General features: G+C 56.6%; 1 protein-coding gene across 1 annotated transcript in view; it reads left to right on the top strand.

The window, feature by feature from the left end:
* Positions 1-27,431, top strand: part of Col13a1 (collagen type XIII alpha 1 chain) — a 144,608-nt gene that overhangs the window by 91,222 nt on the left and 25,955 nt on the right. Inside the window, exons 14-28 of the mRNA XM_071610721.1 lie at positions 4-69; positions 3,824-3,931; positions 6,161-6,187; positions 6,949-6,984; positions 15,051-15,095; positions 15,997-16,029; positions 16,718-16,744; positions 19,365-19,418; positions 20,411-20,497; positions 22,553-22,606; positions 23,478-23,522; positions 23,833-23,901; positions 24,955-24,978; positions 26,222-26,284; positions 27,298-27,342. Coding sequence (XP_071466822.1) covers positions 4-69; positions 3,824-3,931; positions 6,161-6,187; positions 6,949-6,984; positions 15,051-15,095; positions 15,997-16,029; positions 16,718-16,744; positions 19,365-19,418; positions 20,411-20,497; positions 22,553-22,606; positions 23,478-23,522; positions 23,833-23,901; positions 24,955-24,978; positions 26,222-26,284; positions 27,298-27,342 — 783 coding nt within the window. The remainder of the gene's footprint in view (positions 1-3; positions 70-3,823; positions 3,932-6,160; positions 6,188-6,948; positions 6,985-15,050; positions 15,096-15,996; positions 16,030-16,717; positions 16,745-19,364; positions 19,419-20,410; positions 20,498-22,552; positions 22,607-23,477; positions 23,523-23,832; positions 23,902-24,954; positions 24,979-26,221; positions 26,285-27,297; positions 27,343-27,431) is intronic.

The following is a 27,431-nucleotide window of genomic DNA, read 5'->3' as shown; positions in this document are numbered from 1 at the left end:
CAGCTGCTGCCTCTCCTCAATTCCGTGCGCCTGGCTCCACCCCCCGTCATAAAAAGGCGGACCTTCCAGGTAGACACCTTCTGCTTGCCAACCTGCACGAGGGACTCAGCCACTCTCTGGGCCCCACAGGCAGGCTGGGGCTGTGGACCAAGCCAGAACCTGGCTCTAAGATGGTTAAACTTAATCAGACAGACATGGACCCTGATACCATAGACATGAGCATGCGCACGCCCAGGCCCTAGAGAACCGCGATTTCCACCAGACCGTCACCACTCGGCCACCAGCCAGGCTGTCACTGCAGCCAGGGACTGTGCTATCCATTGTCCGGGCCTGATTTTATGTAATTCTCTCAACAGTTTTAGGAATTAGGCATGATCATCCTTATTTCACAGATGAGGACACCAAGGCTCAGAGAGGTGAAGTAGGTGAAGCCAAGTCACACAGAGCAGGGACCCGCCCAGGTTCTCTGCCCGTGAATAGCTGTATGATTTTAAGCAAGTGCCTTCTGGGCCCTCTCTGGGCCTCAGCTTCTCATCTGTAGAATAAGAATAATAACAGTGTCTACTTCACAGGGCTCTTGTTGTACATGAGGAAAGGTGGAAATAGTTCCTGGCACATAGTTCCTGGAAATAGTTCCTAGCTGTTGTTGTTACTGTTACTCATATTTGGAAACAAGGAAATTGAAGCTCAGAGAGTTGATTGACCCAAAGATACACGCACAGTGAGAGGGAGAATTGGAACCGGCAGCCAGGTCTTTGAACCCACATCCAGGGCTCTCAGTCAGACCTACATCCTTTATACTTAGAAATGCTGATTGCTCAGCATCTGGTCACCTGTAACCTGAGTATGAGGAGTGAGGGCTTTGGCAGAGGGAATACAGCCCACAACCGCTGGGTGTGATCATTGTGAGCAGCTACTTCCTTCTTCCTGCCTTGCTAACCTAGGAGCTTGGGATGGGGAAAAAAGCAATTTCTCCCCTGCTCTCCAAAAGGTCACAGCTTAATTCCAGGTCAGGGAGCCCAGGGCTGCTCACCTTGCCCCTCACTGTCCTTACACTGCACAGGGAGTGCCCCAAGTCCTGGGCGTGGCAGGACTCTGAGCAGCCCTCTGGAAGCTCGGATGCCCAGGCCCCTGACCGGCCCAGGCTGAACAATCACTCCCACAAACAGCTAAAAATACAGAGGGACGCACCACGCACACCCTACCCAAGGCCCAAGGCTGTGTATCACGTTACCCGGCCAAATCCTCCAGAGCCTCCACGCGCTCCAGCGCTTACCCAGCAGGGCAGCTCAGAGGCGGCTGGCGGCCCAGAGCAGCCCCAGGCCCGCCCCACCGCCCCCAGCCCTGCCATGCCAGACCCCACTGCAGGGGAGCCCCTCCTCCGGGCCCCACACACGGCCCCTCATGGCCTGGGCGGGGTGGGCTGCTCTTTGTGGCGCCCTTGCTGGGGTCAGGCGTTGGCGGGAGCACTCTGTGCAGATCATCTCAGTCACCCCAGCTCAGCCACCAGGCGGGGGCAGGTACCATGCTCATCACCCCCACTCTGCTGAGGAAGACGCCAAGGGCCCAGGATTCCATCCCGGCCACCACAGGTTGCTTTTCCAGAGCAAGGGGTGGCTGAGCCAGAACCTTCTATGTGCCCTGACCTGGTTCCCAAAGCAGGAGAGAAGAGGGGCCCCTCTGCTTCCTGCTCTGGACTCTGCCAGGGGAATGAGGTTTCTATGCGGCTGGCCATCCTGGGCTATGAAAAGCTGGTCCATTTCCTATCGATAAACCAATATCGATTCTACAGGCTCTGCAAGTCGGCCCGAGATGAGTTGAGAGAGGAAATTTTACATAAGCTCTGATGTGCTTAGCAGATGGTGCTGGAGGCCATTTCCAAAGTGCAGAGAATTGGAAGGAGAGCCCATCTTGACAGGGCTTGTTTCAGTGGAAAGGAGAGAGCCTGGGCTTCGGATCTGGGGTCCTGGCTTCACCTAGAATTCTCCACGTGACCTCAGTGAGGGGGCTCAACTTCTCTGAGCCTCGGTTTTTCTCTTCTGTGAAGTGGAATTGGCAATGGAAGATTCTAGAATTTCACAGTCAGAAAGGACCTCTGGGACTTGATTCAGATCGAGCCTTCCCTGCCCAGTGAATTATCCTTCAAAAATGTAGGAACATTCTGGAGAATCTAAGGCAGAGGAGGGGTGTGGAGGATCCTGAGGGTGACTGAGGACTCCAGGGCCTTCGTCGGGTTTCATCTGGTTGGAAAGGAAGCTACAGTGGTCCCTCTGGAAGGCCAAATGTAGTGAAGCCTCTCTGGGTTCAGGAGAGACACGGTCCCCTAGGACCCATCAGCAACCCACATGAAGCTGGGCAGGGCCAGGGCGATCCCTGAAGTGATTTCCACACGCAGCAGCTTCCACCTCCACCATGGACACCCGGAGCCCTTACAGTGGCTTCTCGGGGTTTGGCAGGATGGGGCCAGGCCCCGGAGCCTGGCTGCTGGCTGCATCCTCTGCCCTAGGACCTTCTAACTGTCAGCCTGTGCAGCCATTGTGGCCAAATCTCCCACCTCCAGCTCCCAGGTCACCAGCTCCTGTCTAGAGTCACTGTGTCCCTCGTGGAGTCCACAGCAGGACTCTTTGGCTCCCCTCTTCCCACTGAAAAGCAGGAGAGCCAGGGGGTCCTCTGGGGTCACACTGAGCAGGGAGGGTGGCCTGGAACTCCAGCCTCCTGTGCCCCCCTGTGTCCAGGAGCTGTCCCGCCACCAGTCATTCTGTCTAGAGGGACGGTTCCTCCCTGAAACAGCTGAGCCCCAATCCTCCCTGCAGAGGTCTTTTATAAAACGATGTCATGGCCCAGGACAAGGTCTAGGATGGCTGGCTTGCCCCCAACCCCAGATCTGAGTCACATGGACCAGGCTCTGGCCTGCTGATGAGGGAATGCAATGTCACCCTGGCCTTCCTGGGCTCTCAGCACATCCTAGGGACAGGCCTGGAGGGCTCAGTGCAGTTGGGTCAGAAATGGGGCGGGTCGAGAGACTAGAACTCACAATGCCATATGGGTGTGACGTCCTGGACAGCTTCAAAGGCTTTTCAACCAAGCCAAGGGCTGCAAACCTCTGAGGTCAGGCAGATCTGGTGGTGACAGAAGCAAGCCACAGGCAAGAAAGGGTAGGGAGGGCAGGGACCACCCGACCAGAACACTCCTGTCCCACCTGAATGAGGTGGCTGTTCCAGGATGCAGGGATGTGGGTCCAGGGTTGCCAGGGCTCCCGGATTCTTTTGTATCAGATGCCACCAATCCAAATTGGTCACATAAAGTCTCCTGTTGAATTAAACAAGAAGCCAAACAGAATCCCAAGGCCTCCGACCTAAGGGCCTCATTGACCATCTGGAGCTGACCTTCAACAAGGGCTAAGACCTGAGGCAGGAGAGAGGCTGGGCTCAGCGAGAGAGGGTGGCAGAGGGAGGCCTGGATGGCAGACCACCTGGGCTGGACTCTGGACATCCAGCCAGCCTAGGAGCCGGTCGGGGCTGTGTCACTGTCTACCGCTACCCCACACAGGGCTCTGCCTGAGGACCCGCTGCTCTGTGCAGCCAAGTTCTCTCTGAAGCCCCACCGCTTGGGGACCTCATGTCTTCACCCTCTTCTCGCTGCCATCAGCCACTGCATGCAGTCACCAGCACCACAGCGTCATCACCATCACGCCACCGTCTCCCCCACTGTCACCTTCCCAACAGAGCCCACGTGGGGCCTCACCGGGTGCATGGTCCTGGGGTGGGAACCGGTCCTTCTCTCCAGGGATCCTCTCTCTAACTTTCATCTCAATAAACCTCAGGGCGAACAGGGCCAGGCTGGCATCCAAGGCCCACCCGGGCCACCAGGCCCCCCTGGACCAAGTGGACCTCTGGGACACCCAGGACTGCCAGGGCCCATGGGGCCACCTGTAAGTATCCTTCCCCTGTCTCCTTCAACATTCAGCCCAAGAACTCTCTGGAAACCTCCGAACCTTGAATAGCCAAAGCGAACCTGAGTTCCCTCTGTAAAACCGAAGCACCCTGGCAAGGCTGCTGGACGTGGGTGGCCGTGTGAGGAGCTGCCCTTCAGTGGCACTCCCCTGTTGCCCTCCAGCTCTGCAAACACACCTGCTGGGTTCATGTCCATGTGTCGCCTTCCTGTAGGGAGACCACTAATCGGCTTCCCCTTTCCCAGCCTCAGCAGAGAGCAACTTGGAGAGAAAATCTCCCAGGGCCACTTTTGATGGCTGTCCCAGACCCCTGGGCTCAGGAAAACCAAGTCAGAGGCAGTGGTTCTGAAAGGCTACGGGGGGGGGGGGGGGGGCATGAACACGCTTTCCACGGTGTGTGTTTCCCACTCTGGGCCCCCTGCCAGCCACTTAGAGGGACCAGCCTGAGAATTGGCAGGGCCTCCACTAGGAGGGGTCCAGGGGGCAACAGAGACCCCTTTCCAAGTGACGGTCAAACCCAGTGGCCACCAACTTGCCCACGTTCAAGCCATGGCCAAGATCCTCCTCCTCCTCAGCCCATTAGCACAACAGAGCCGCTGGGCAGGACAACTGGGCATGTGTCTGGACTTCTTCAGAGAAGAAGGGAGAGGACCGAGTCTATATTTTCAGAGGGACGGGGCTAAGGCAAAATCAGCTTCCCTTTTAATAATGTTTTTCCTGTGGGTTGAAAAAAAAAAAGTTTTCTCTCTTATGACAAAGTTATCATGCATTCATTGTGAAAAAAATAGCAACATAATGAGGGATTGTTTTAAATGGCCTCTTTCCCCACATTAGAGTTCACCCTGTTAACATTTTGGGGAGTCCTTCCTTACCAGCCATAAACAGGGTCCCGGTTGGTAATGTTCTAAATCCCTGAACAGTTGGCATGTGAAGTTTTTCACTTCATGTCATGAAGCTGGGCTGTATCAGAAAAGAGTCCCTCATGATATCGATTTCGGGGCTGCTGGGCTATTTATAACTTAGCGAATGAGTCCCCTTGTGCAATCTATATCCTGGAACAAATGTTTGTGCACATCTCTGAGGGTGTCTCTGAGGTAGATCTAAGAGGTGGAACCACGGGTCCGGTGTCCCAGACAAATGGCTTCCACTGTGTCTGGCCACATTGAGATCAGCCAGGTTTGAGTCTGAGCCCCTCTGCTCCCTCCTGGGCTGATCCTGAAGCTCAGTGTTGGGTCCCTCTGGGCTGGGGGACACTCTGTTTCGAAGGCCATTACCACAGTGTGAAAGTCAGGGTTACTAGAAGCTGGCTCCCCTGCTCTGCTCGGCCCCAGCTCAGATTTTAAATCTTTCTGTAACTTCTCCCCATGACCCCAGAGAGGGAGGTTAGTCTAACGTCCACCAGTCTTTACATGGGAAAATGGAAAACCGGGAAGGAAGTGCATTTAGAAGATTAAACCAAACCAAGCCAAGAAAACCAAAGTGCTCAAAATCCCCCTCTCTGCTGACCACCGCTCTCCCGCTCAACACAGGAGCTCCCCTCCGAGGAACCAAGCCAGGTGGTTTTCTTTGTTAGGTTGTTTATAAAGAACAAACCAGAAAGCAAGTTTTTAAAACCAACTGAAACAGGCCAGACCTAGGCATCGTGGTTTCCTGCAGCCCACGCTTGCTGCCCAGACCTACGCCCGAGACCGAGATGGAGCCAGCCTCCCCTGGCCTCTCCCTTTGGCTTCCAAAGGCCCCTGGTCCCACCCCACCTGACCACAGACAGCTGCTGTGGTCACAGCACCCTGGGCAGAGGGAGACAGCGGGCTCCTCTGAAGGTGGGCAGGGCCAGGGCAAAACTGAGGCCCTGCTGGGTAAGGTTGGTTTTCCAGGGAGGGATCCCAATTAGGAGGCGGGTGGGTGAGGACCTAGACCACACCACACGGTCAATTTAGCATGAGGTCACTGACCTAGTTTCCAGGGGCTGAGCCCAGCAGAGTTGCCCACGGCGCCCATGTGGTTCCAAAAAGGGACACAAGCCTGCTGTCCCCAAGTGCCCTCCACAGGTTCCAGATGTTCTTCTGGGTGCTCTAGAACGGTTCTCTGCATACCTGTTCTCTCGTGATGGCTGTCAGGAGCCGCTCTGGCGCAGCCTGCACCATAAACCCACCTCACCTCGCTTACCTGTGGAAACCACCCCCACTCACCTATTTCTTGCTTCCACAGGGCTTACCTGGGCCTCCTGGACCAAAGGTGAGAGTCCTCCTGGGTGGCGCATCAAACAGGTGGGAGGGTTCCCTGCGGGAGGGGGCTGAGGAAGGAGCTGAGAGACCAGCCAGCTTGGCTCATTTCCAAAGCCCCACCGTCCCTGTAGGAGCTGCTCCGGTTCCTGCCCGTCTTGCCCCTCTGCAGGTTCAGGCCTGAGCTGCAGCCGCCATAGAAAGTTTATGTTCTAAGAGACTCAAGGCAGATTCCCGCGACACCATCACAATATCCCAATAAAATAGTGTCCGCAAGGTTTCAGAGCTGGAAGCCACCTTGGAGTCATCTGGTCTCTTATTAAACCTTGCACAGAAGCGCACAATGTCAAAGAGACCCTCCCTTTGAAGCTGAGGACTCTGAGGCTCTGGGGACAAGGACACTGATTTCACCCTTCCATTTTATGAATGTGGGAGCTGAGCACCCTGGGAAAAGTGGCTCGTCCACCTTCCACAGAGTCGTTGGTGGAGCCAGAACTGACCATCAGGGGTCCTGAGTCCCTGACAAGCTGGCCCTTCCCAGAGTGCCTCAGCCAAAGGGGGCTGTGTTGAAGAGCAGAAGAGTCTCCAAGGACTCTTGTCCCAGGGGCGGCTGGAGGTGGCTGTGTGTGTTTCCCACTCTGGGCCCCCTGCCAGCTACTAGGGGCCCCTAGAGATTTGGAGTTGTTGGGAGGAAGGGAAGTGGTATTGTGGGGGAGCAGTGCTGGCCGTTTTGGCATTGGGAAAGTCACCTGATGGCCGTCTCTTTCTTCCCAGGGAGACCCGGGGATCCAGGGCTACCATGGCCGGAAGGTAAGAAGGAGGGGAGAACCCTAGCCCTGGGCAGCCATGAGGGGCCCCACAGAGCCCACAGAGCTGGGCTCGGTTATGCACAAGTACATTGGATATGTACCACCCCGTGTGAGCTTCGCGTCACTTGTGAGGTTGCCTGAGCAGGGTTCAGTGTTTCCACTGGGGAAAGGACAGGGGCAGAGGCAGGAGGGCTCTGGGCCAGGCATACCTCAGGCCCAGGAGAATCCCTTGTGCCCACCTGAGCAGCCATGTCTGGACTGGCCCCATGGGGGTCTGATCAGTAGAAGGAAGATTACAGGACCCTCCCTGGGTAGAGCTCCATGCTGAGCTTGGGGACCATGGATGGGGACCACCCTGCTTTCTGGCAGCTACCAGATTAGGAGACAGAAGCATTCCTGTACCAACAGCCCTGGTGTAACGGGTGCATACCTCAGGCCCAGGAGAATCCCTTGTGCTCACCTGGGCAGCCATGTCTGGACTGGCCCCATGGGGGTCTGATAAGTAGAAGAAAGATTACAGGACCCTACCTGGGTAGAGCTCCATGCTGAGCTTGGGGACCATGGATGGGGACCACCCTGCTTTCTGTTGTTCTTGTCTGTTGTTCTGGGGATGCAGAGGCCCCAGCTGAGGCTAGGTGTCCTGACACTAGAGCACCTGGGCCCGGGAGTATGGCCATCCTAAGTGCAGACTGTAGCAAGAATCCTTCAACTCTGGCTGCATTGAATTTGCAGAGAAAACAGGGTAGTTCAGGGCAGCTCCTGGCCCCAAGAAGCCAAGAGGCTAGCTCTGGGGATAGAAGGAGGCTCCTTCAAGCATCACTTGCTGAGGGTGGGGGCAGGTGACTAGGGAGGAGCAAATAGCTAGGGGCAACCCTCCGGGAAGAGCAATCCCAGCTCCACCAGAGGAGCCTCCCAACGCCAAGGTCCTTGGGACAGAGTGGGGGAGGGAAGGCAGGTGGGTAGGGGGCTCCCTTCCTGGGTTGTTCAAGTGGAAGGTGGGTAACGCTGGTCTGGGTTGTGTTCAGATGGGAGACTGGGTTAAAAGCCCTCCCAGTTCAGGGAAGCCATGGCTTGCTGGGGACAGATTGGCTGCACATTGCCAGAAGGAGCAGCTCCTAGCTTTGTGGGGAGACTTGGGCTCCTTCTGCCTGTGTCCAAGTCTTTTAAACCCACATGCAGAGCTGTCAGAAGCATCAGCACTCTCAGGACTCACTGGAAAGAGGAGAAGGCCCTCCTCTCCGTGCTGGACTCTCGCCTCCCTCCCTTCTTTCTCTGCCAGACCACCCAGCTCTGCTCTTCCACCCCGGCTTCTTCTCTTGCAGTGTGGAGAGGCTGGGGACGTGGCCCCCTCCCTGCTTCTCTGGATCCCTGGAAGGCTCCTGCAGTCCTACAGGCTGGTGGCTCCCAGCCCAGGACAACAGCAGAGGGTCCCACTCCCAAGGATGTGGGGGCACTCCTCAGCCCCAAGGGGATTGGTAGGTGTCTTGACCCTAGTGATTGCCACGTCTACACGGAAATTTGCTTCCCCTCAGAATCCCGAGATGAAGAGTTTTTTTGTTTTGTTTCTCTCTCTCTTTTTGTTTTTTTTAATCATTGATGCCCAAAGACAAGTTTGCAATACTTCGCGTCTCTGGGTTAGCCAGAGGTCAATCATAGGCTGCCTCACTTGGTCCTGTTTCCCAGTGGTTAGAGCTCCTCCTCCCATTGTACAGATAAGATGTTCAGAGAGGTTAGCCCTTGGCCCAAGGTCATACAGCTAATGTACAGCATGCTGGGATGAGAAGCCACGCCTCTTGAATCCACGCCTGATGGCAGCCTTAGACCACCCTCCCCGTGGTTTCTCTGGGATGGGGAGGCTGATCACCTGAACTCCCTCCCTGAGCCCAGCAGCCCTCCCCTCCCTCACTTCTCCCTTGGAAGAGCTCAGGTAGGAGGCTGAAGGGGGCGTGGTCACACCTGCTTGAAAGCTGCATTTGCTCCCCCCCACCACCCCAGGGAGGAGCTGGAGCCCATGGGTGGGAATAGGGCTGAGACAGAGACCATGTGACTGTCCCTTGCTGTCAGGGCATGAGGGGACCCAAGGGGTCATGCACGGATCCACCACGGGAGTGTCCCTTGACACATGTGCAGGGAGGCCTCTTTCAACCCAGGGTAGAACCGAACTTCTCAGCCTGCTGAGGATCAGCCCCTTCCACTGCTACCTCAACTCTACTGCTGGACTGGGCCTGGCGTCCTCTCAAAGGGCAGCAAGGCCAGCTTCTCCACCAGCTTCTCAAGACCAAAGCCCAGCACAGTCTGTGCTCACAGGCCAGCCCTCCTGCCTAGACACTGCGAGCATCACTGAACACCCACGTGGTACCGACTCCATCCACATTTATGACATGGATCTACTTTAAATACGCGGCAAGACACAGAATGTGTTCAAAGCATTGCCACCTCAGCTCCCTTACAAGAGAGTCACTGGCAGACTATGTGGGTCACAGAACCTGATGGGAGCTCATCTGTATCAGAGCTGGTACTCATCCCAAGTGGGGTTGCGGCTGCCGCCTCTGCCCTGGGGTGTTAAGCTTCGGGGTTCGCATGGAGAACCAGGCTGTGGCTCACAGTGCCTCCTGCAGGCTGCTCCAGACCAGAGGCGCCCGGATGCCAGGGCCACTTGCTCCAGGAGGCCTTAGAGACAGTCCTCGGGGCAGGGGCGCCCAGGGAGGAGAGCCCAGGAGCAGCCCCACCTCATTCTCCTGCTGAATGGTGCGATGATTCTGATCCGCCCGTCAGAACGAGGGCCAGGACGGCACTCTAGAACTATGGGCAGCGGTGTTATGACTGCCTTTCTGAGTCTCCCCCACAAGCGAGCTGTCCCCCTGTGACAGCCCCGTGAGACGGGTCTCACTCCTACCCCGGCTTACGGAAGAGCACTGCGAGGTTCACAGAGGCTCTCCCCCGGCCCACAGACAAAAAGTGGCCGAGCCGGGGCTGCTGATCCCGGAGCCTTACTCTGAGTGACTTTACTCCCTGTGTTGCTTGGGCCTCAGGGACCCCAGGATATCCAGTAAGCCTCCCCCTCAGTCCTTCCATGGGAGAAAGCAGAGGTGGACGCTGTTCTCATAAGAAGGCCATGACTGGATTGAGGCCACCTGGCGCCTCCAGCCCTACCTGAGGACCTGTGGCAGAATCACAGAGGACTTGTTGCCCTGTTCAGTCAAAGACTAAGGAAATGGAGTGCTTTTCCCACTAGCACCCCCTCCAGTGATTCCCCAGGCGGTTGGGACTGTCCCTGACATCCAGTGCCACCATGCAGCTTCTCTCCACCCTCTGCAACAGCTCCTCCTGAAGGTTCCTGCACCCCTGCTGCTCCCCAAGGGCCAGAGTGACCCCAGGCCTCCAGGGGCGTTCACATGCTGCAGAGGGCTCCGGACAGATGGGAATCTGTGGGGTAGGGACAGCATTTTCTTTAAAGCCATGAAATCTCAGTGGGGATGTCCAGACCATTTAAATTAAAGCAGATCAGAAAACTGAGACACCAGCCCCAGATCTGAGGCCCCCCGGGGGCTGCAGGGACACCAGCCCCCACCCTGTGCTCTCTGAGCCCGGTTTCTTCTGTACTCCAAAGTCCACAGATTAATTAGAGCTGACTTTTCTTTTTGGAACTAACTACAAAATCAACCGATCTCAAATTGAGATTACAAGCCAGCCGCCCTTCCAAAGCCCTGGCCTTCAATGGGGCGCCCGACCCCGGTAATTCCCTAGATCACTTCCTGCCGGCCCTAATTACCGGAGGACCTGGGATTTCCGTGGTTCCGGTCCTTATTGGTCTGGAGACTGGCTGGGGCAGGGAAGCAGGAATTGAGCTGTGTTTTTCCCGGAAGGGAGGCCTGGGAACTTTTTCTGGGGGGAGAAAGGCATGAGCACCCCACCCCCATCGTTTCCAGTCCAGGGAAGGGCCCTGGTCCAGGCCTGTGCCTGCTGCTGCCTACACCCCCCCCCCAGCCCTCCACCCCCCACTCAGCCAGGCCTTCCTCCTCCCCTGCAGAGAACAAAGGCTCCGTGTTCCTTGCCTTCAGCCCCGGCCCTCCCCACCCAGACCTCAGGTTACAGGGGTCCGTCATGTCCTGGAGTTTCCTGGCCTGACCTTTGTTTGGCTGGGAGCTGACCTTGAAGCCCCCTACCTCCCTCTAGACCATCTCAGTCGCCAAGTCCCTGCCCAGCCCCTTCAACAGACAGTAAATCACCAATTGAGAAGCCACTCCTACAGGACCAGAGTGCGGCCTGTGAACTCCAAAGTGCTTGCTCGCTCTGTCCTGTCTTGAGGGATGGGTCTTCCACCTGGAAGCTGTGCAGAACAGAGGACCTATTGATGCCACACTGCGCTCGGGTGCAGCCTCCCCACCCCCACCCGGAGCCTGAGTGGCCGCTCTGAAGTGGAGGCTGGGACAGGCCTCTAAGACCAGGCAGGGCAACCTCTCCCCCCCCCCCCCCCCCCCCGGGTCCTCCCTGGGGGGCCTCCTCAGCTTCAGCAACTGCGGCCCACCTTTTCCAGGCTTGGTTCTTGGCATCAAGTTTAAAGAGCCAGCCTCCCAGAGGGTGGCCAGTCACAGCTTCTGCCCTCACGCGCCACACAAATGGACCAAGACCCTTTGTCACTCTTGGGACGCCCACTTCCCCAGCCACAGAATGACCTAGATGGCTGAGAGTCCCTGGGGAGCCGGTGAGGTCCCCACTGGGAAGACAAGGAAGGGAGGAGCAGAGACAAATCAGAGCCCAGCAGCCCCTGAAGACCCGCCCAGTCCTGAGCCAGTGGATGGAAACCGCCGCCAACTCCTGACCTAAAACTTCGAAAATAAGAAAGGAGCGCTCTGGATACATTTCACAAAGACCAGCCACAAGGAAGGCTCCGCGATCGGAAGTATGTCCCCATCCTCCTTCAGCCAGGTGTCCTGCCAGTGTGCCCTTGCCCGGGTGACCCTAGACCCTGGAGGATAACCATGGCCCCCTCTCACCTCATGCACGGTCAGGAAGCAAGGTCTCCTGGTCTAGGAGAGACCAGCACCACCCCCAGCCCCGAGGTCAGGCAGGGCCAAGCCCACAGCCTGGGGCCCTGAGCCTGACTCTAATGAGCAAGGAGGGAGCTGCAGGCGTGGGTCACCCAGGAACCCCTGCTTCCTGCCCAGCAAAGCAGGGGTGGGGCCTAGAGGGGGATCAAGGGAGCTTGGGTCATTTGCAGAATTAACAGACTTGACCCAGAGGAGAGGGAAGGGCGAGGGTCAGCCACCCTGCCGAGGAGGCCACCTTCCCAGGAGGCTCCGGGGAGCCGGGAGCACATGGTGTGTCTTTCCGTTCAAACCCACGTGGGCTGAGGACAACGCCAGTGAGCCTGGAGACCTCTCACCCCGGTTTTGTTCTGCACAGTTTCTTCAGAGATGCGCGTGAAGCAGGCCTCACCTTTCCAACTGCCCTCCAGTTTTAGGGTGCTTCTCCCCTCAATAGCCGTTGGCAGGAGGAGGGACTGCAGAGCCCCCAGGACCCTTCCCAGAACTGCATCTGCATTCACAGCTAAGGCTCCCTCCCCAACCGGGCCTTTTTCCCAAGCTGCCAACCTAGTGAATGTCCCCACCTCTCCTAAGGGTGTACAGAGGAGCCAGGACAGGGCTGGGTGGCGGGAGAAGGCGGGAGCAGGCCTCTGGTCTAATCTAACTGTGCAAATGAGGAGTCTGGGGCAGAGAGGGCAAGTGGCTTGCAAAGAGTCATACAGACGCCCCAAAGGGCCGCGGGAAGAGGGGGGCTGGAACCTGGGGGAAGCTGAGGGAAAGAGGAAGGGAGGAGAGGCCCCTGAACAGTCAGGGGCTCCTAAGCTGATTTCCCACCTGTACCCCACCAAGGGATTCTATCTGGGGACTCCAGGATGAGTCAGCCTGGTGTAGCCAGTTGGAGTGTTAGCAGGGGACCCTGGTCCTTCAAAAGAAAGGGTGACGGGGCCCTCCACTGACGCTCCTAAGAAGGGCCTCTGAGCACCATCCCAGCCAACTTCAGACGAGATCCTGTCCCGCCCCCTGCTGGCCACAGTGCAGAGCTACATGCCAGGCAGGCCCAGAGGCTCTCAGGGCTAAGCAGCCCTCACTGTAAGTGAGCTGAGCTGCCTCCAACCCTAGGGGTCACAAACCCAAGGAACCCAGCAGAGGGTGTTTGGTGCTTTGAGCTTGCTGCGATGATCTGGTGGAGGCAGATGGAGCATCGATGTGTCTGACATTGGGGCAGCCAAGGGAAACAAGTACCTGGGCTTCGACAGGCAACAGACGTTCAAAGTCCTACTCTTCACCAATCTGGCAATCACCCCAGCCTCTCTGAGCCACTGTTGCTTACCCAATAGACGGGAAGAGCATCGCTCCACGAGAGAAAGGACACTTGGAGACCCCATAGCTGGAGAATGGAAAGTGAGGAGCCCAGAGCCGGACAGGGAGTATGCAAGAGGCAGCTGGGCCTCGCTCTGCTCTTTCCATAAAGTGACATTTAGCAGCTGGGGCAGACCTGGCTGCCCGCTGGCCTGCTGTGGCCCCCTCCTGAATCCGGCTCTGCACCCCCCTCCCATCTGTGGATGAGGGACATTGGTCAGGGTGAAGGAGGGCTCTGGCATTGGGAGGTAAGAATTCAGGCACTGAAGAGGATGAAGATGAAGCCATCCCAGGCACACGTGACTCTGGTGCAGATGGCAAATGCGAAGTGCTGATGTGAGGAGCCAACAAGGGCCATCGGGGGTCACAAAGGGCTTCATGGAGCCACGGTGTTGGGCCAGGGTTTTGAGTTGAGGAACAGCAGAAAGGCATATAGAGTCATGAGACTGGGTGGTGTTTCCAGCAGTGCAGATAAGAGCCGATGCACACCAGGGGACCAGGCCAGGAAGGAGGTGGCCTTTTTTCTACAGTCAGTACCGGGCAGTGGGTGTTGAAGCAGGGGAGTCTGGTGACCTAGCCTGTGTGTGGGAAGCTTGCCTGGACTCCAGAGTGGAGGAAGAGCGGGGAGTCACACTAGCTGTGGCCAGGAGAGGGGTGGACCAGCACGTCCCGTAAGATGGCAGAGTGGGCAGAGTGGACAGCTGGAAAGCTAGGGGGCTGGGGGCAGGTGGGACCAGATGACCCTCTGCCTTTAGAAGCCGGAGGGGCTTGCAGCCTGGCCCACGGACCACAGCACTCAGACCCATAGGACGGCTCCCAGGAGCAGGGTCTGTCAGGGCTCTGGGTGACCCGCGGCACAGGCTTCAGGTGGAGGAGACTGTCACCTATTGCTGGACAACATCCTGGCCCCGGCTGCAGCATCCTGCTGTGGCATCATGTGGAGTTCAGCTCATGGAGACAGGGTGGCCCTCCCCCTCCTCTGACATGGCAGGTTATGTCTTGGCCCACGCACCTCCTCGTGGCGTGTCCCCTCTTCCTGGTCTTACCCCTCCCCCATAGATCTGGCATTTTCAGGGGGAGACAAAGAGGTTGAAGGTAAAGAGGGCCAGTGCTGAGGTGGCAGGGCACACCTATGATATCCCAGACAGGTGACAGTTCAGCAGGAGCCTCTGGTTGAGCAGGAACTGGAAAGGACACAGAGAGATAGATGGGCAGCACCCAGACCCAGACCCACTGGCCCTTGGAAGCATTAGACCCAGGTGATGTGAAGAGAGGCAAGGCCTCCCTGGCCCAGCTGACAGGTGCCATGCTGGGAAGCCTGCTGGGACAAAAATGGGGAGACCGAACTCCCAGACAGGGGCTGGAAAGCAGCCACTGGGCTGTACCACGCTCCAGGACCTGCCTGGTCACACGGTGGCAGTAGATCTTGAGCACGTCACCTCCCACTCAGATTCCACTGGGCAGGCCTCTGTGGGGGCCCTTCCTGCTCGATCTGTAACTTGGTCCTTCTGCAAGTTGACGTCACATGGCCGAGGGCAGTGGCCACATGGGTGCAGCCACAGCAGGGTCCTCAGAGCCTGCGCACCAAGCTTCCAGCCAGGCGGGTCTCGCTGACTTCCCTGCAAGCCACAGGCCCTGCGTCTGGTCCCCTTCTCATTGTTTTTCTTCTTTCTTCCTCCAGGGAGAACGGGGTATGCCAGGGATGCCGGGCAAGCACGGAGCCAAGGTACCTGACCCTCTCACACCTCAGGCCGCCCCCGAGGACCCTCCCCAGTGCCCAGCCCTCTCTCCCAAACTCTGGGGGATCCCCAGGGTCCAGGCTCCTTTGTGGGCCTCCTTCCTCTCGCACCCTGCTGGGTGCACACTTCCTCCCTGGACCTTCTCCCCTCCCGCACTTGCCTGTCCCCCAGGTAGGGGCAGGTGGGGCTCTATTTTGGCCCACAGGTGATCTCTCACCAGTGCCCCCAGCCAGGTCTCTTCCTGGGACATCTGGTCACAAGGAGACTCTCAGGTGACTCAGCTCTGGCTGTGGTCCTGAGACCCAAGTAAGAAGCAGGGACCCTTCAAAAATCATCTCCCCCTGGGATTTACTAAGTAGCACTTTGGGTCACCTGTTCACCTATGGTCTGTCATCTTGCATTAATATAAAAGTGGGGTTCATTCTCAGCCCTCCCTAACCCATGAAGGCAACGGACCAGAGAGTTCTGGGGGAGCTTGACCCCACATCCACACTCAGGGTTAACAACCTGATAAAACCCGTCCCTTTGTTCTGTGTTATCTGCAATTCTTCCCTCCCCCAGGGGCCTCATTCTAGTCCCATCCCCTCCATCTCCTCCTTCTTTCATGTTCCAGTGAAGCCCCTCTTCCCTCTCAGGGACACCCCCTGGAGTCCTGTCTATCAACCCATGGTCCCTGCAGTGCCTCTGTGGAAGCCTGGCAGGCAGGGTGGCCCGAGCCTCATGACCAGTGTGCCCACTCCGTGCAGGGCACTCTGCAGGGGCGGGGGCGCTGGGCGCCACAGAAGTGAGCCGTCCACTTCACCCCCTCCCCACCCCCGGAAAAGGCTAGCATGTCCTCCGAGCTGCCCCGACCTAGGAACCTTTCATGCCTTTTTTTCTTTCTGCCAGGGGGCTCCTGGGATCGCCGTGGCCGGGATGAAGGTCAGTAAACGCTGAAATTCCACCCAGGGCAGGTTGGGAGAACTGGCTTGGGAGGTCAGCTGCAGCAGCAGGGGCTCCGTGGCATAGTGGCTGGACTGAGGAGAGGGCAGACAGGATCAGGAAACATTTTCCTCAAAGCAGCATTCATGCCAGATGCACCACCTTAAGACAGATGTTGATGTCTTGCAAAAAAGTAGTGAAGCTTTGCCAGCCCTCACAAGCCTGCCAGTGCACAAAGGGAAGCCAGTTCTTTGCCATGTGCTCTAAAATTCAGCAGCTCCATGTTTCTGAAGCTTCAGAGAGGATAGCAGGAGTCCTTCTCCTGAACCCCCACCCTAAGCACCCATTTGGTCAGCAAGAAGAGGCACCTTGGAAGACATTGCACAGGACTACCTAAAGGGGGCGCTGTGTCCAAACCAAATGTCATCCCTTCCTCTCCTTGGGTTCCCTGCTGAGGCTCACATGTGCCACCCCCTCACCTGGGGGAAGGGTAGGACCCTCTAGGGACCAGCAGCCCAGGAGGTCTCCCATAGCCTGGGGCTGCCTGCCTGAGCAGAGGAAAGTCTGGAGTGGCCCCATGTCCCACGGACACCCCCACATACCCACAGTGCCTTAGCCTTAGCTCTTCTACTGCTCTCTCTCTCTCTCTCCTTTCTTTACCTATTTCTGCCTTGTTTTTTCCACACAGGGTGAGCCAGGGACCCCAGGAGCCAAGGTACTGAAGCAGAGGGACCATTCTGGGCTGCATGGTCGGTGGTGGGGTGGTGGGAGGAGCTGCTGTGGTTTGCTCTTGGCCCCCTGAGGACAGCCCAGGGCTCTTCCAAGCAGAGAAGGGTCCTCTTGTCAGGAGCACCCTGCCAATGCCCCCCTCTTCCCCAGATCCTGGTCTGTATGCGTGCCACGGTTGTCTCTGCACTTGCAGGGCTCTTTCTTTGTTGTCTAGGACAAGAAGAGATGTCACATGAAATTTTTTTTCCTCCATGGTTTGAGAAATGTGGGTTAAAAGTATCACACTGATTTCTTTATTTCAGGCCCTCTCACTTCCTGTAAAATGCTAAATGAGCATTGGAAAGTCCAAAAAAAAAAATATATCTTATGCAGCACTTTCAAAACTTCTTTTGGACAAGAGTACCCCTTCATTTAAGAGGAGAACTTTAGGGGACCAGTCTCCTGGGAGCACTAGTCTTTGATCACTGCCAACCCCTCCCCTCCCCTCGCTTATCAGTATCTTATTCAAAGGGGACCCAGGAGCAGCAGGGGAACCTGGGGCCCCCAGGTTTACCCAGAAAGAGGGGGCAGTGGGTGATAGATGGTGTCTTGGAGCATGAGCCCCTCACCCTGGCCTCATGGGCCCCTGTTGTGTCCCTGTGGCTGATGTTGCCTGCAACGTGCTGCGGGTCACATGTCCCAGGAAGAGGGGACTGGCAGGTGGCCCAGCAGAGCTGCAGAAACCCACACTTGAGAACACACAGCCCTCTTGGAAGCCCTCAGCTCCCCAGCAAAAGCCCAGCAGGCAGGAGAGCCTGTGTCCCCGTCCCTGCTCCTGGAGGATCTCCTAGGCTGGACCCACATCCTTCCCCTTTAGACATGGCCCATTCTGGTCAAGGCACAATGGAGACCAGCCCAGCAGGACAGGACTCACCTCCCTCCCATCACAGGGCACCACCTGGCCCTCCTTGGGCAGCTCCCGGCCATTTTACCACTCAGCCTCTATACAAGGGCACACAGAAAGGGGGTGACATCGAGAGCCTTGATATGGCATCTTTTGTGGCTCCAGCTAGAAAGTTCTTTGAGCTATCGGACCAAATTGTGGTCCCAGAGCACCCAGTTTGTGTCTATATTTGAGCACCGCTGTCCCTCAGCTCTGTGGAGACAGGAATTTCTCATGTCACCAGAGCACTGCTGGGATGCTTACCTGACTTTGGACACTGCTGTGGACTAAATTGTGTCCCCAAGATTCTAGGTCCAAACCCTGACACCAGGATGACTGTACTAGGAAACAAGGAGATAATTAAGGCCAAACGAAGTCATAAGGGTGGTCTCCTAATCCAAGGGGTGGCCCTGTAAGGGGAAGAAAGATCTCTCTCTCTCTCTGCCCTGTGAGGACACAGTGAGATGGCAGCCATTAGCCAGTGAGCAGGCCTCACCCGACTTAGCCAGGCGGCACCCTGGTCTCAGGCCTTCCAGCTTCCAGGGCGTGTGAGACAGACACCGCCCAAGCTACAGGATTGTTCCAACAGCCCGCGATGAGTAATGTAGTCCCAGTGAAGGCAGAGAAGATTGTGTGTATAGGAAGCAGAGCAGCAGGTGACCCGGGCTGGACCCGTTCAGCAAGGGTCGTCCAACAGCCGGGTGACCTCCGGGCCCTGGCTTGCTTCTGTGAAATGAAACCGGGGTTCAAGTATCTCTAAGGGCATTTCTGATTCATGTCGTAGGGAGAAGGTGGTGAGGGACCTGCTGTATCAAAGTACCCCAGACTAGGGTACCGAACAACAGAAGTATGTTCTAGAGGTTATAGAGGTTCAAAGTCCAAAGCCAAGGTGTTGGCAGGGGTGCTTCCTTCTGGGTGCTAGGAGGGAGAATCTGCCTGTGCCTCTCTCCTAGCTGCTGGTAGTTTGGGCCATCTTTGGTGACCCCTGGTTTGCAGAGGTATCACCCCACTTCGGCCTCCACCTCACAGGGCTTTCTCCCTAGGTGTGAGTCTGCAGGCCCCTAGCACACTGGATTAGGGGCCCACCCTAGCCCAGTACGACCTCATCTAAACCAATTACATCTGCAATGACCCTGGTTCCAAATAAGGTCACACTGTGAGGCACTGGGGACTAGAACTTCAACAAGGGAGCTTGGAGGGAGATAATTTGACCCACAACAGGACACAAACTTCTCCAAATATTCCTTCGAAAAGAAGGTTTCAGTTAGATGGGTTTTGTCTTCCTAGAGGTAGAAGGAGGTAGGCAGAATGGTCAGGAAGGAAACTCTAAGGGACAGATGATGACATGAAAAAGGGCACAGCAGATTCAGGAAAGAAGGGGTCCCCCAAGCAGTGGGTCTCCAGACTTCCTGCTCTCCCCAGAAGGGTCTAAAGGCTGCTGGCCTTTGTTATGGTATGTGGCCAGTGTCAATCCTCCGTCACATGAGAGATGAGGGCCAAGGTCATGTGGGAACCAAAAGAGCAGGGATGCAGTTTGTCACCAGTGTGAAGTGACCCAGTGAAGAAGCCAATCCAAATGGGACCTGGAAGTGGAGCCCTTCAGAGAACAGCCCAAGGAGGGCCAGCTAGGAGCGAGGAGAGCAAGGCCCTAAGACACTTCCCACCCCGTACTGTCTCCCCGCAGGGCGAGAAGGGGGCTGCCGGCTCCTCTGGGCTCCCCGGTCTTCTGGGACAGAAGGTAGGTGTGTGCCAGCTCTGAACGGTGGGCTCCCTGCAAAGCCTCTGGTCCTTCCTGGTCCCACACATTTCCTGGGGCCTCACATTAGAGGTGTCCCTCTACCAAACTGGGGAGAAGGGGCCACAGATGGGCTCTGGTGTACCAAAAATCTGCCCCAATACAAAATCTAGGTAGCTATGACCTGAGCAGGTTGCTTTTTTTCTTCTTCCTCTTTTGGTACCAGGGCCACCTGACCAAATTGTGGCCCCAGGGCACCCAGTTTGTGTTTCTGTATGAGCACAACTTGACCCTTGAGCCACATCCCCAGCCCTTTTTATTTAGACACAGGGTCTCACTGAGATGCTTAGGGCCTTGCTAAGTTGCTGAGGCTGGCTTTGAACTCGCGATCCTGCTGCCTCAACCTCCCAAGCCACTGGGATTATGGTGTGCACCACCGCGGCCAGGAGAGATGTCTTTGTACATGCTCTGAAAACCTGCCCACAGTCCACAGCTCTGAAGGATATTTCATTTTAAAGAGACTCAAGGCCACATGTATTTGGGGAAAAGTGCACGAGATGGGCACCTTGGGAAGTCACGGTACACCTCAGCCTGCTAGAGGCTCTGAGCACCCGCAGCAGAGAAGCTGGCAAAGCTTCCCGTCAGGCTCCATTCCTCAACGTTGCTAGCCACCGACCCTTTTTCACATTACAAGGAGCCCACTGAGGAGTGTTCCACAGAACACACTTTGAGGAACACCACATAGTCGCAGGAGCTGATGGGTCTGTGGTTTCAGTTGTAATCCTGTCCCGCCTCAGTGACCAGGGCCACACTTTCAATGCACAGCAGACCAGGGATCTGGAGCCCAGAGCTAGAGCCCATGGGTCCCTAGTGTCCTCCTGCACTCAGCAGAGCCCGAGGGGTGGCCTCCTGCCTCGTCCTCTGGCTGTAAGGGGAGGAAGCAGCAGGGGAAGGAGCTAGTGGACTGGTGAAGTAACCCTACCTTCCACCCCCAGGGAGAGAAAGGTGACGCTGGCAACTCCATTGGAGGAGGCAGGGGCGAGCCCGGCCCCCCAGGGCTCCCTGGGCCCCCAGGGCCAAAGGTGAGTTCAATGTCAAGGGAGATGTTCCTCTGCCGTCTTTACCTTCGTGTGTCCTCAGGAACCTCACATCCTGGACGCCTCCCCTTCTTTAGCCTTCTCCTGGTTTTGCCCAGTAGATTCTAGAAAAGTGTGGACCAAGGTCCTGCTTCTAAACAGGTGACCAACCCTCCAGGAGCAGTGTCCCCCTGGGCAGATGGATGGTCCCCCACGGGTTAACTGAGTCAGGGACTGAGAGCTTCAGGCCTTAGCACAGCCAGGAGCCCTCACCTGGTGCAGACACACCGGGGGAGGAGGAGGGCAGGGCAGAGTGGAGGGGGCAGCTGTATACGGACCACCCTTCCTCACCTTTCACTGGCTGAAACTGCAGTGGTAAGGTCCGGGTTTCCCAGAGCTGATGTGTCCTGTGTTATCTGATTATTTCTGCAGCACAGGAAATGAAGGGGAGTCTCTCTAGCTCTTCATACTGTTGTAGGGACAAACGAGGCAAGGCACCGAGGACAGCAGGAAACAGTTTTATTTGGCTGCAGCCAGGTTCAGAGGGCACAGCTTTTTCTGTAATCAATCAATCCCCTGAACCCCAAGTTCAGGGAGTTTCAGAGTTTTATACCCAGCATGGAAGGGGAGGGGCTCAGAAGTTCACAGTCTGCAGAAGTTCACATAAAAGCAGCTTTTTCTTTCACTGGTCTGGGCAAGTTAACCCTTCAAGGACAACACCTGAGAAGGGGGGAGCTTCTTCTCCCCTTTCTTTCCTCCCCCTGCCAGCTGTTACCATGGAGCCCAATTGGTAACTTATCTTAAAAATGTAGACATCCCTGTGAAGCCCAGTCCAAGGCCAGGGGCCTTGTTTGCACATTTCTAGAAACTACCATACTGGATACATGTTTGTAAAAAACTAGTAAGGGGGTGTCCAGCACCTGGAGTATTGGTATCTTCTCGGCCAGAGGCCAAGTAAACAGGGCGACAGGAAAATAGGAAGTTTATCTACATTGAACTCTTTTGTAGAGACTCTTTTGCTGACAGTCCTAAAATCAGCCATGATGAAGATTTTTGGAGAAGTCCAGTTGAGGCTTTTCTGTGGAGAAAGGGGGTGCCACTTCAATATCTCTAATGATCTGTCGCAATGTGCTCATTCAGTGCATCGACATCCCCCACGGGCCTGCCAAGGCTGGCCCTGCACAGCAGGGGGGCTGCAGGGAACCTGCCCTTGGCTCACTCTCAATCTAGCAGGAGAAGCAAACCTGTGATTCAAAGGTAGAATGTAGGGGAGCCCAGTGTCCCCAAAGGCAGGCAAGATGAGTGGTGGGCAGGGTCTCCTGCCAAACCCCACATACTCCCTGACTGGCTGGAGCAGCAGCTTTGCCGAAGGCAGCCCTGCCTGACCCCTACTCACCCACTGTCCCCAGGGCTGTCCCATGAGTCACAGGCAAGAGGCTGCCACAGCTTGGATCTCCCCTGGAGCTTGGGCAAACCTGGCCACCACTGTGTGCATCTTGAAGCAAGAGGGAGGGAGAGCCACAAGGCTGTGTCCCCAAACTCGGGCCTGCTTTCCAGGTCCAGGAGAAATGTCCAATAAGTGAAGCATTTGGAGCGGGCCTCCTCCCATCCCACCCTGCACCTCTATCCTGGGCTCCTGCAGCCACCTCCCCACATGCCCAGGGGCCCCATGCACCCCTCTGTCACCCAGGCAGGACTCCCCAAGATGTGACATCCCAAGTGCTCCAGGGTCCCTGCAGGCAGCCTGATGGCGACCCTCAGTCCAGTTGGGGGCTGTGACCCTGCTGGGTCTGTGTGTACCAACCAAGGGCTGAGGAGGGCCTGGCCGGCAGGTGGACACGGTGAATGGCACAGAGCTCCGAGGAGGGGGGGAGGGAACAGAGGGCTTCCAGAGGGAGGTGAGGCCCAGGCTGGGCCCTGGAGGGGGATCGGGATGGTGTCAGTTAGTGAAGCCCAAAGACCGTGATGCCCCAAACAGGAGCAGCAAGGTCTGCTTTTGTCCCCTCGAGCAGCTGTCCCAGCCCCTCTTCCTGTCCTCACGCCGTGTCTCTTCCTCCCCAGGGAGAAGTGGGAATGGATGGCCAGGCCGGCCCCCCCGGACGACAAGGAGACAAGGTACAGAGGCTCCACCTCTGACAGCTTTGGAGTGCCGGCCCCTGCTCAGGGAGCAGCCCTGGTTGTCCCTGACATGGAGCCTGGGGCACAGGGTTGACTGGCCATGACCTCCTACCTCCATCTTTCTGGTCAACTTGGGCCTCAGAGAACTACCACTGGAGGGAGGGGGATAGAGGGCAGCTCCCCTGGGGTGACAGCGGCTCCAGCTCCACCAGCCAAGGTTCCTTCCTGCCTTCTCGTCACTCTCTATCTTGATTTTTTTTCCATTTTCCATATTAGCCTTCTCCCAGAAAAGCTAGAGCCGTGTTTTGTTTTTCTCAGTTAGCGCCATGTTTCACCCATTCCATGTCCACCCCTCACTCTGGAAGGCGGGTGTCCCTGCACGTGCACCTGTGTCCTCCTCACACCTTCTCCGGCCCCCCGTGTCATCCTGTAGGCGGGGCCCTTCACAAGGAGAGTGGGCTCTCAAAGAACCAGGCAACGGGCCACAAGTGACAGAGCCCTTGCTACCTGTACAGAATGGAAATGGGAGAAAAGAAGAGCCAGGTCCCTGCTCCCAAGGAGGTAGCTCCCAGGGTCAAGGAGACAAGGGAGAGAGAGGTGGCCAGAGGAACAAAGGGGAGTCACTAACAACTAACATAGGACAGAAAGAAGCAGGAGCCCAGGGGAACGGGGAGGAAGAGAGGATGTGGCAGGTGTCCAGGGGATGTTCCCTGAAGGGGCGGAGCCTGCATTTTGATGGGCGGGGAGGTCTGAGTCTTGTTGGCCTCTGAGCCCCTCTGCGGCCCCTAACACAGGGCCTAAGTGGGGACACTGGGTTCTTCTGCACCCAACTTTCTCAGCCCATTTCACTCCTTTTGTCATACAACAGGGGCAGCCCGGAGCCACTGGAGAACAGGGACCAGCTGGCCCCAAGGTACATCACCTCTCACCTGGAGTCAGTGGGAAGCCACTTGACCTGAGCTCTTGAAGGGAAGAGGGTGCCGGCCCCAGGTGGGAGGTCAGATGGCCACTGTGATTGGGCTCACACTCCTCCAGACCTGTCTAGTCCCCAGTACTCAAATGGAGGCTGCTTCCTTTGCCATAGTACCGAGCCTCCTCTGCAACCTGACACTCCGCCCCAGTGGCTCTGGTTGCCCCGTGTGCAGAAGATGTGGCCAGTGTGGACAGTGGGCCCTCAGTCCCTCCTGGTCCAGGCCCTAGTTGAGATCTCATCTGCCTTGTAGGGCTCCAAGGGCGAACCAGGGAAGGGAGAGATGGTGGACTACAACGGAAACCTCAACGAGGCTCTCCAGGTGGGTGGACCACAGCCCAGAGGCCAAGCCCTGGAAGTCCTCGTGGACCTCGGCCCTGACCTCCACACAGCTGCCTTGAGGCCCTGCAGCCAGGCCGTGGACAGGGCTTCAGGAAAGAGTCACTCCTTTGTCCTCTCCCCTGGCCTCCCTCTGTGCAGCCTCCAAGCAAATGGCCCCATTGTTTGTGGCATCAGGTGGCCTGGCTCTCTGTCTGAGCCCAGCTGGCCAGTTACCTGGCTCTGGGCAGCTGAGAACCAATTGGAACATCCAGCACCCACAGGGTGCTGCCCCTCCAGGGCTCTGGGCACCCTACTCCCCTTTCACAGGGTATATTCTGTCTTCCTGGAACACATCTCCTTTGTGTGTCAATTTTACCCTATTTCAAGTTCATACGCTCCCCACCTTTTAAAGCAGGTGTCTCTGCCTTGGCGCTGTGGACACTGGGGCTGGACAATCATCATGGTAGGGTGGGGAGGCTGCCCAGTGCATCATGGGATATTGAGCAGCATCTCTACCCACTCACTGCAGTGAGCACCCCACCCTCAGTTGTCACCCCAAAATATGTCTCCAGACGTGACCAAAGGTCCCCTGGGGACATAACCCATCCCAGGTCGAGAACCGCTCCTTCAAACAAATGTGTGTTTGCGTGAATCCAGTCCCAAGTTGTAAAGGATTTTAAACCAAGGATCATCCCACCCGTCTCTCTCTCGAGGAGTTCTATGCTCTGCTGTGCTGTGTCTATTTAAGGGAGAGATGGTGTAAGCCTGAGTTCTGGGAGAGGAGGAAAGACCAAGGGAGGGCCCCAGCAGGTGGTTGCAGAATCAGGGCGAGAGGGTGAAGGGGCGAGAGACTGCCCAGGCCTGTATCATGCCTGCTGTGCTCTGTCCAGATTACAGACCTCGAGGAGAGGTGGGGAGGGCGTCGGCTGGAGCCATGGAGGCCCCTGTGAGGGTCTGCCTCCACCCTGCCCTCAAGAGGCCATGATTGGGCAGAAGGGATCTTGCAGATGGCCCTGGACTTGCTCTTCAACTAACTGCCTGTTGTTTTTCTTAGGAGATCCGAACACTGGCCTTGATGGTGAGTCTCCGCTCGCTCGCTTTCCTGACACAGGCTGGGGATGGAAGTAGAGTCCAGAAGCAAGAACTTGAATTCTTGCCTCCAGAAAGGGCACACTTGGTCCCCGGGTGGCGCTGGGCAGAGGGTGTGCTGAGCCTGGGGCAGGGGCAGGACTGGAGGTGGGCCCCTGGAGCTGCCCATGCCTGGGTCAGGGCTGCCCTCGGTGATGGCTCTTCACCAGTGCAGCTGTGTGCTGGGTGACAGTGTCACTGGGCTGTTTACTGCTGTGTGGTGGAAAGAGCAGGATCCAGGAGGATGCTTTCATTTTCTCCTTTTTTCTGAAAGACCCATAGCAAGTCTCCACACGTCCCGATTTTCTAGAAATTGAGCTCATTATCTGCTCTCAGAAAACCAGTGAATCCCACACTGGGTTCTGCACATGTGTCTACTAGGAACAGACCCTCGGTAAACATTTGCAGTTAAAACAGACACCACTAAGTTTAACTCCCCAGATGGAGAGGGCAGGCAGGACCCCAAAGTCCTCAGACTAAGGGAATTTCAATTCACCTCATATTTCCCATTCACTTAGAGATGACACAAACTCAGAACCAAACACCACCTCTCTGATGATCCAGGGTCAGACATCGGTATAAACTATGTGATTCTGGAGTCAAGGAACTTCATTTGGGGACATTAAAATATATTATGTGAAATAACATAGAAATAAAACTTTCCTGCAAACTATTTTTTTTCTTTGAAAGTCGATCTTAGGTATAGCCTCCAATAAAATAGATCCATTTTAAGTATAGAGTTTGATGAGTTTTCACAAGTGTAAATATTTGTATGCATGACCCCAGTCACTATAGGAAGCCCGTCGTGAGAGCTGGGCAGGGTGCTGTATGGTGAACCAGGCATCGCCTGTTCATGGACAGGTGTTTGGATTGTTTCTTGATGACCTAAGTCATGGTTGGGAAAGTCAGATTTATCTTTTTGGAGCCCCAGTGAGAAGGACCTCAAGGGAAAAGCTGTTGGCCTTGGCTGTGTGCCCCGCCCCCAGCTTCAGTCCAGACACACCTGTGCTTATCGGTTTGCACTGGGGACTCCCTATGTTCCGCCCCCCCCACCACAAAAAAAAGTTGTTTCTACTAACAAAGACGTTTGAAAATGACTGATCCCTGAAGGCCAGCCTCTACCTCAGCCCTCTGGTGGTGGGCCACCCTCCTGGTTGGAAACCTCTTCCACACGCCTTTCCTTTCTCTCCTAGGGGCCTCCTGGTCTACCTGGGCAAATAGGCCCCCCCGGAGCTCCAGGGACCCCAGGCCAGAAGGTAAAACTACCTTGACAAGGGGACAAAGACCCTGCAAGGACACTGCCTCCCTGAGCAAGGGACCTCAGAGCCACCCCTCGTCCGGTGGCCCCCACCTTCCCAGGATTCTCTGGCCTGTACTTCCTCCCATGCTCCAGGGCACCGTGGCCCTGCCACTGTCACGGCCGTGTGGCTCCTCTCAGCCCTGGGCTCCGTCATTCCTCCCTTGCTGTCTGTCGTGGGGGTCCTCACAGGCAGACACCCTTCTGAGGTGACACACCCTGCCCCTGCTCCAGCAGACCCACAGCTGGGACCCCGAGCCACCCCTCAGGGAAGGTGGCATTTGAGCCCCTCCCCACTCACCCCTCCATCCCTCGCTGCCTTTGCTTTCCTTTATCCTCCCATCCTTCGCCCATCCACCCCATGCTTTGTCTTAGAAGGACTGTCCCTCTGTCCTCTGCCCAGCAATCCCTTCTCCTCTTCCCTAACTTTCAAAGACTTCTCATCTTCCCAGACCAACTCAAAAGCCACCTCCTCCTTGAATCCTCCCCGGCCTGGCCCATCAGGCAGAATTCACACCTTCCCTCTCTGAGACACCTACATCACCTTATCACACCTTCCTCACCTCCTCCTCCTCCCTGACCTAAAGAAGTGGGTGGGTGAAGATGCAGGGAGCCATGGGCAGCTGGGCCAGGAGGGCTGGTTCAGAGGGGACAGGGATGCCCAGGGTTCTCAATGACAGCAGTGCAAGATTGCAGCTAAAACTCGGACCATGGAGTCAGGATGCCCTGACCCGGATCCCGGTTCCCTTCACCACTAACTGTGAGCCTTGGGTGCATACTGTGTGCTTTGGGGTCCTGATCTGTAAAAGACACAACGAAAGCACATATCTCCCAAGACTCCCAAGTGAGAATCAAAATGCTTGCACTCTGGGGAATCATGCAGAGAAAGATGCCTGTACCCAGGAAATGGTGTCTAAGTGACATTGTTATTGTCTCTGCTCTGAGAGTCACCTTCAGTTGTTCTGGCCACAGGGGGAGATTGGACTGCCAGGCCCTCCAGGACACGATGGAGAAAAGGTAAGAAGAGCCAGAGCCGGACAAGCCTCTGAAACGGCCTTGACCAGGGTGAGGGCAAAATGAGGCTCTGGAACAGGCCCGGCTGTGTG

This window comes from Marmota flaviventris, chromosome 4 (genome assembly GCF_047511675.1).
Source record: "Marmota flaviventris isolate mMarFla1 chromosome 4, mMarFla1.hap1, whole genome shotgun sequence".
NCBI classification, from domain to species: domain Eukaryota; kingdom Metazoa; phylum Chordata; class Mammalia; order Rodentia; family Sciuridae; genus Marmota; species Marmota flaviventris.
The sequence above is the reverse complement of the archived record's forward strand: the minus strand, read 5'-3'. Positions and strand labels throughout refer to the sequence as shown.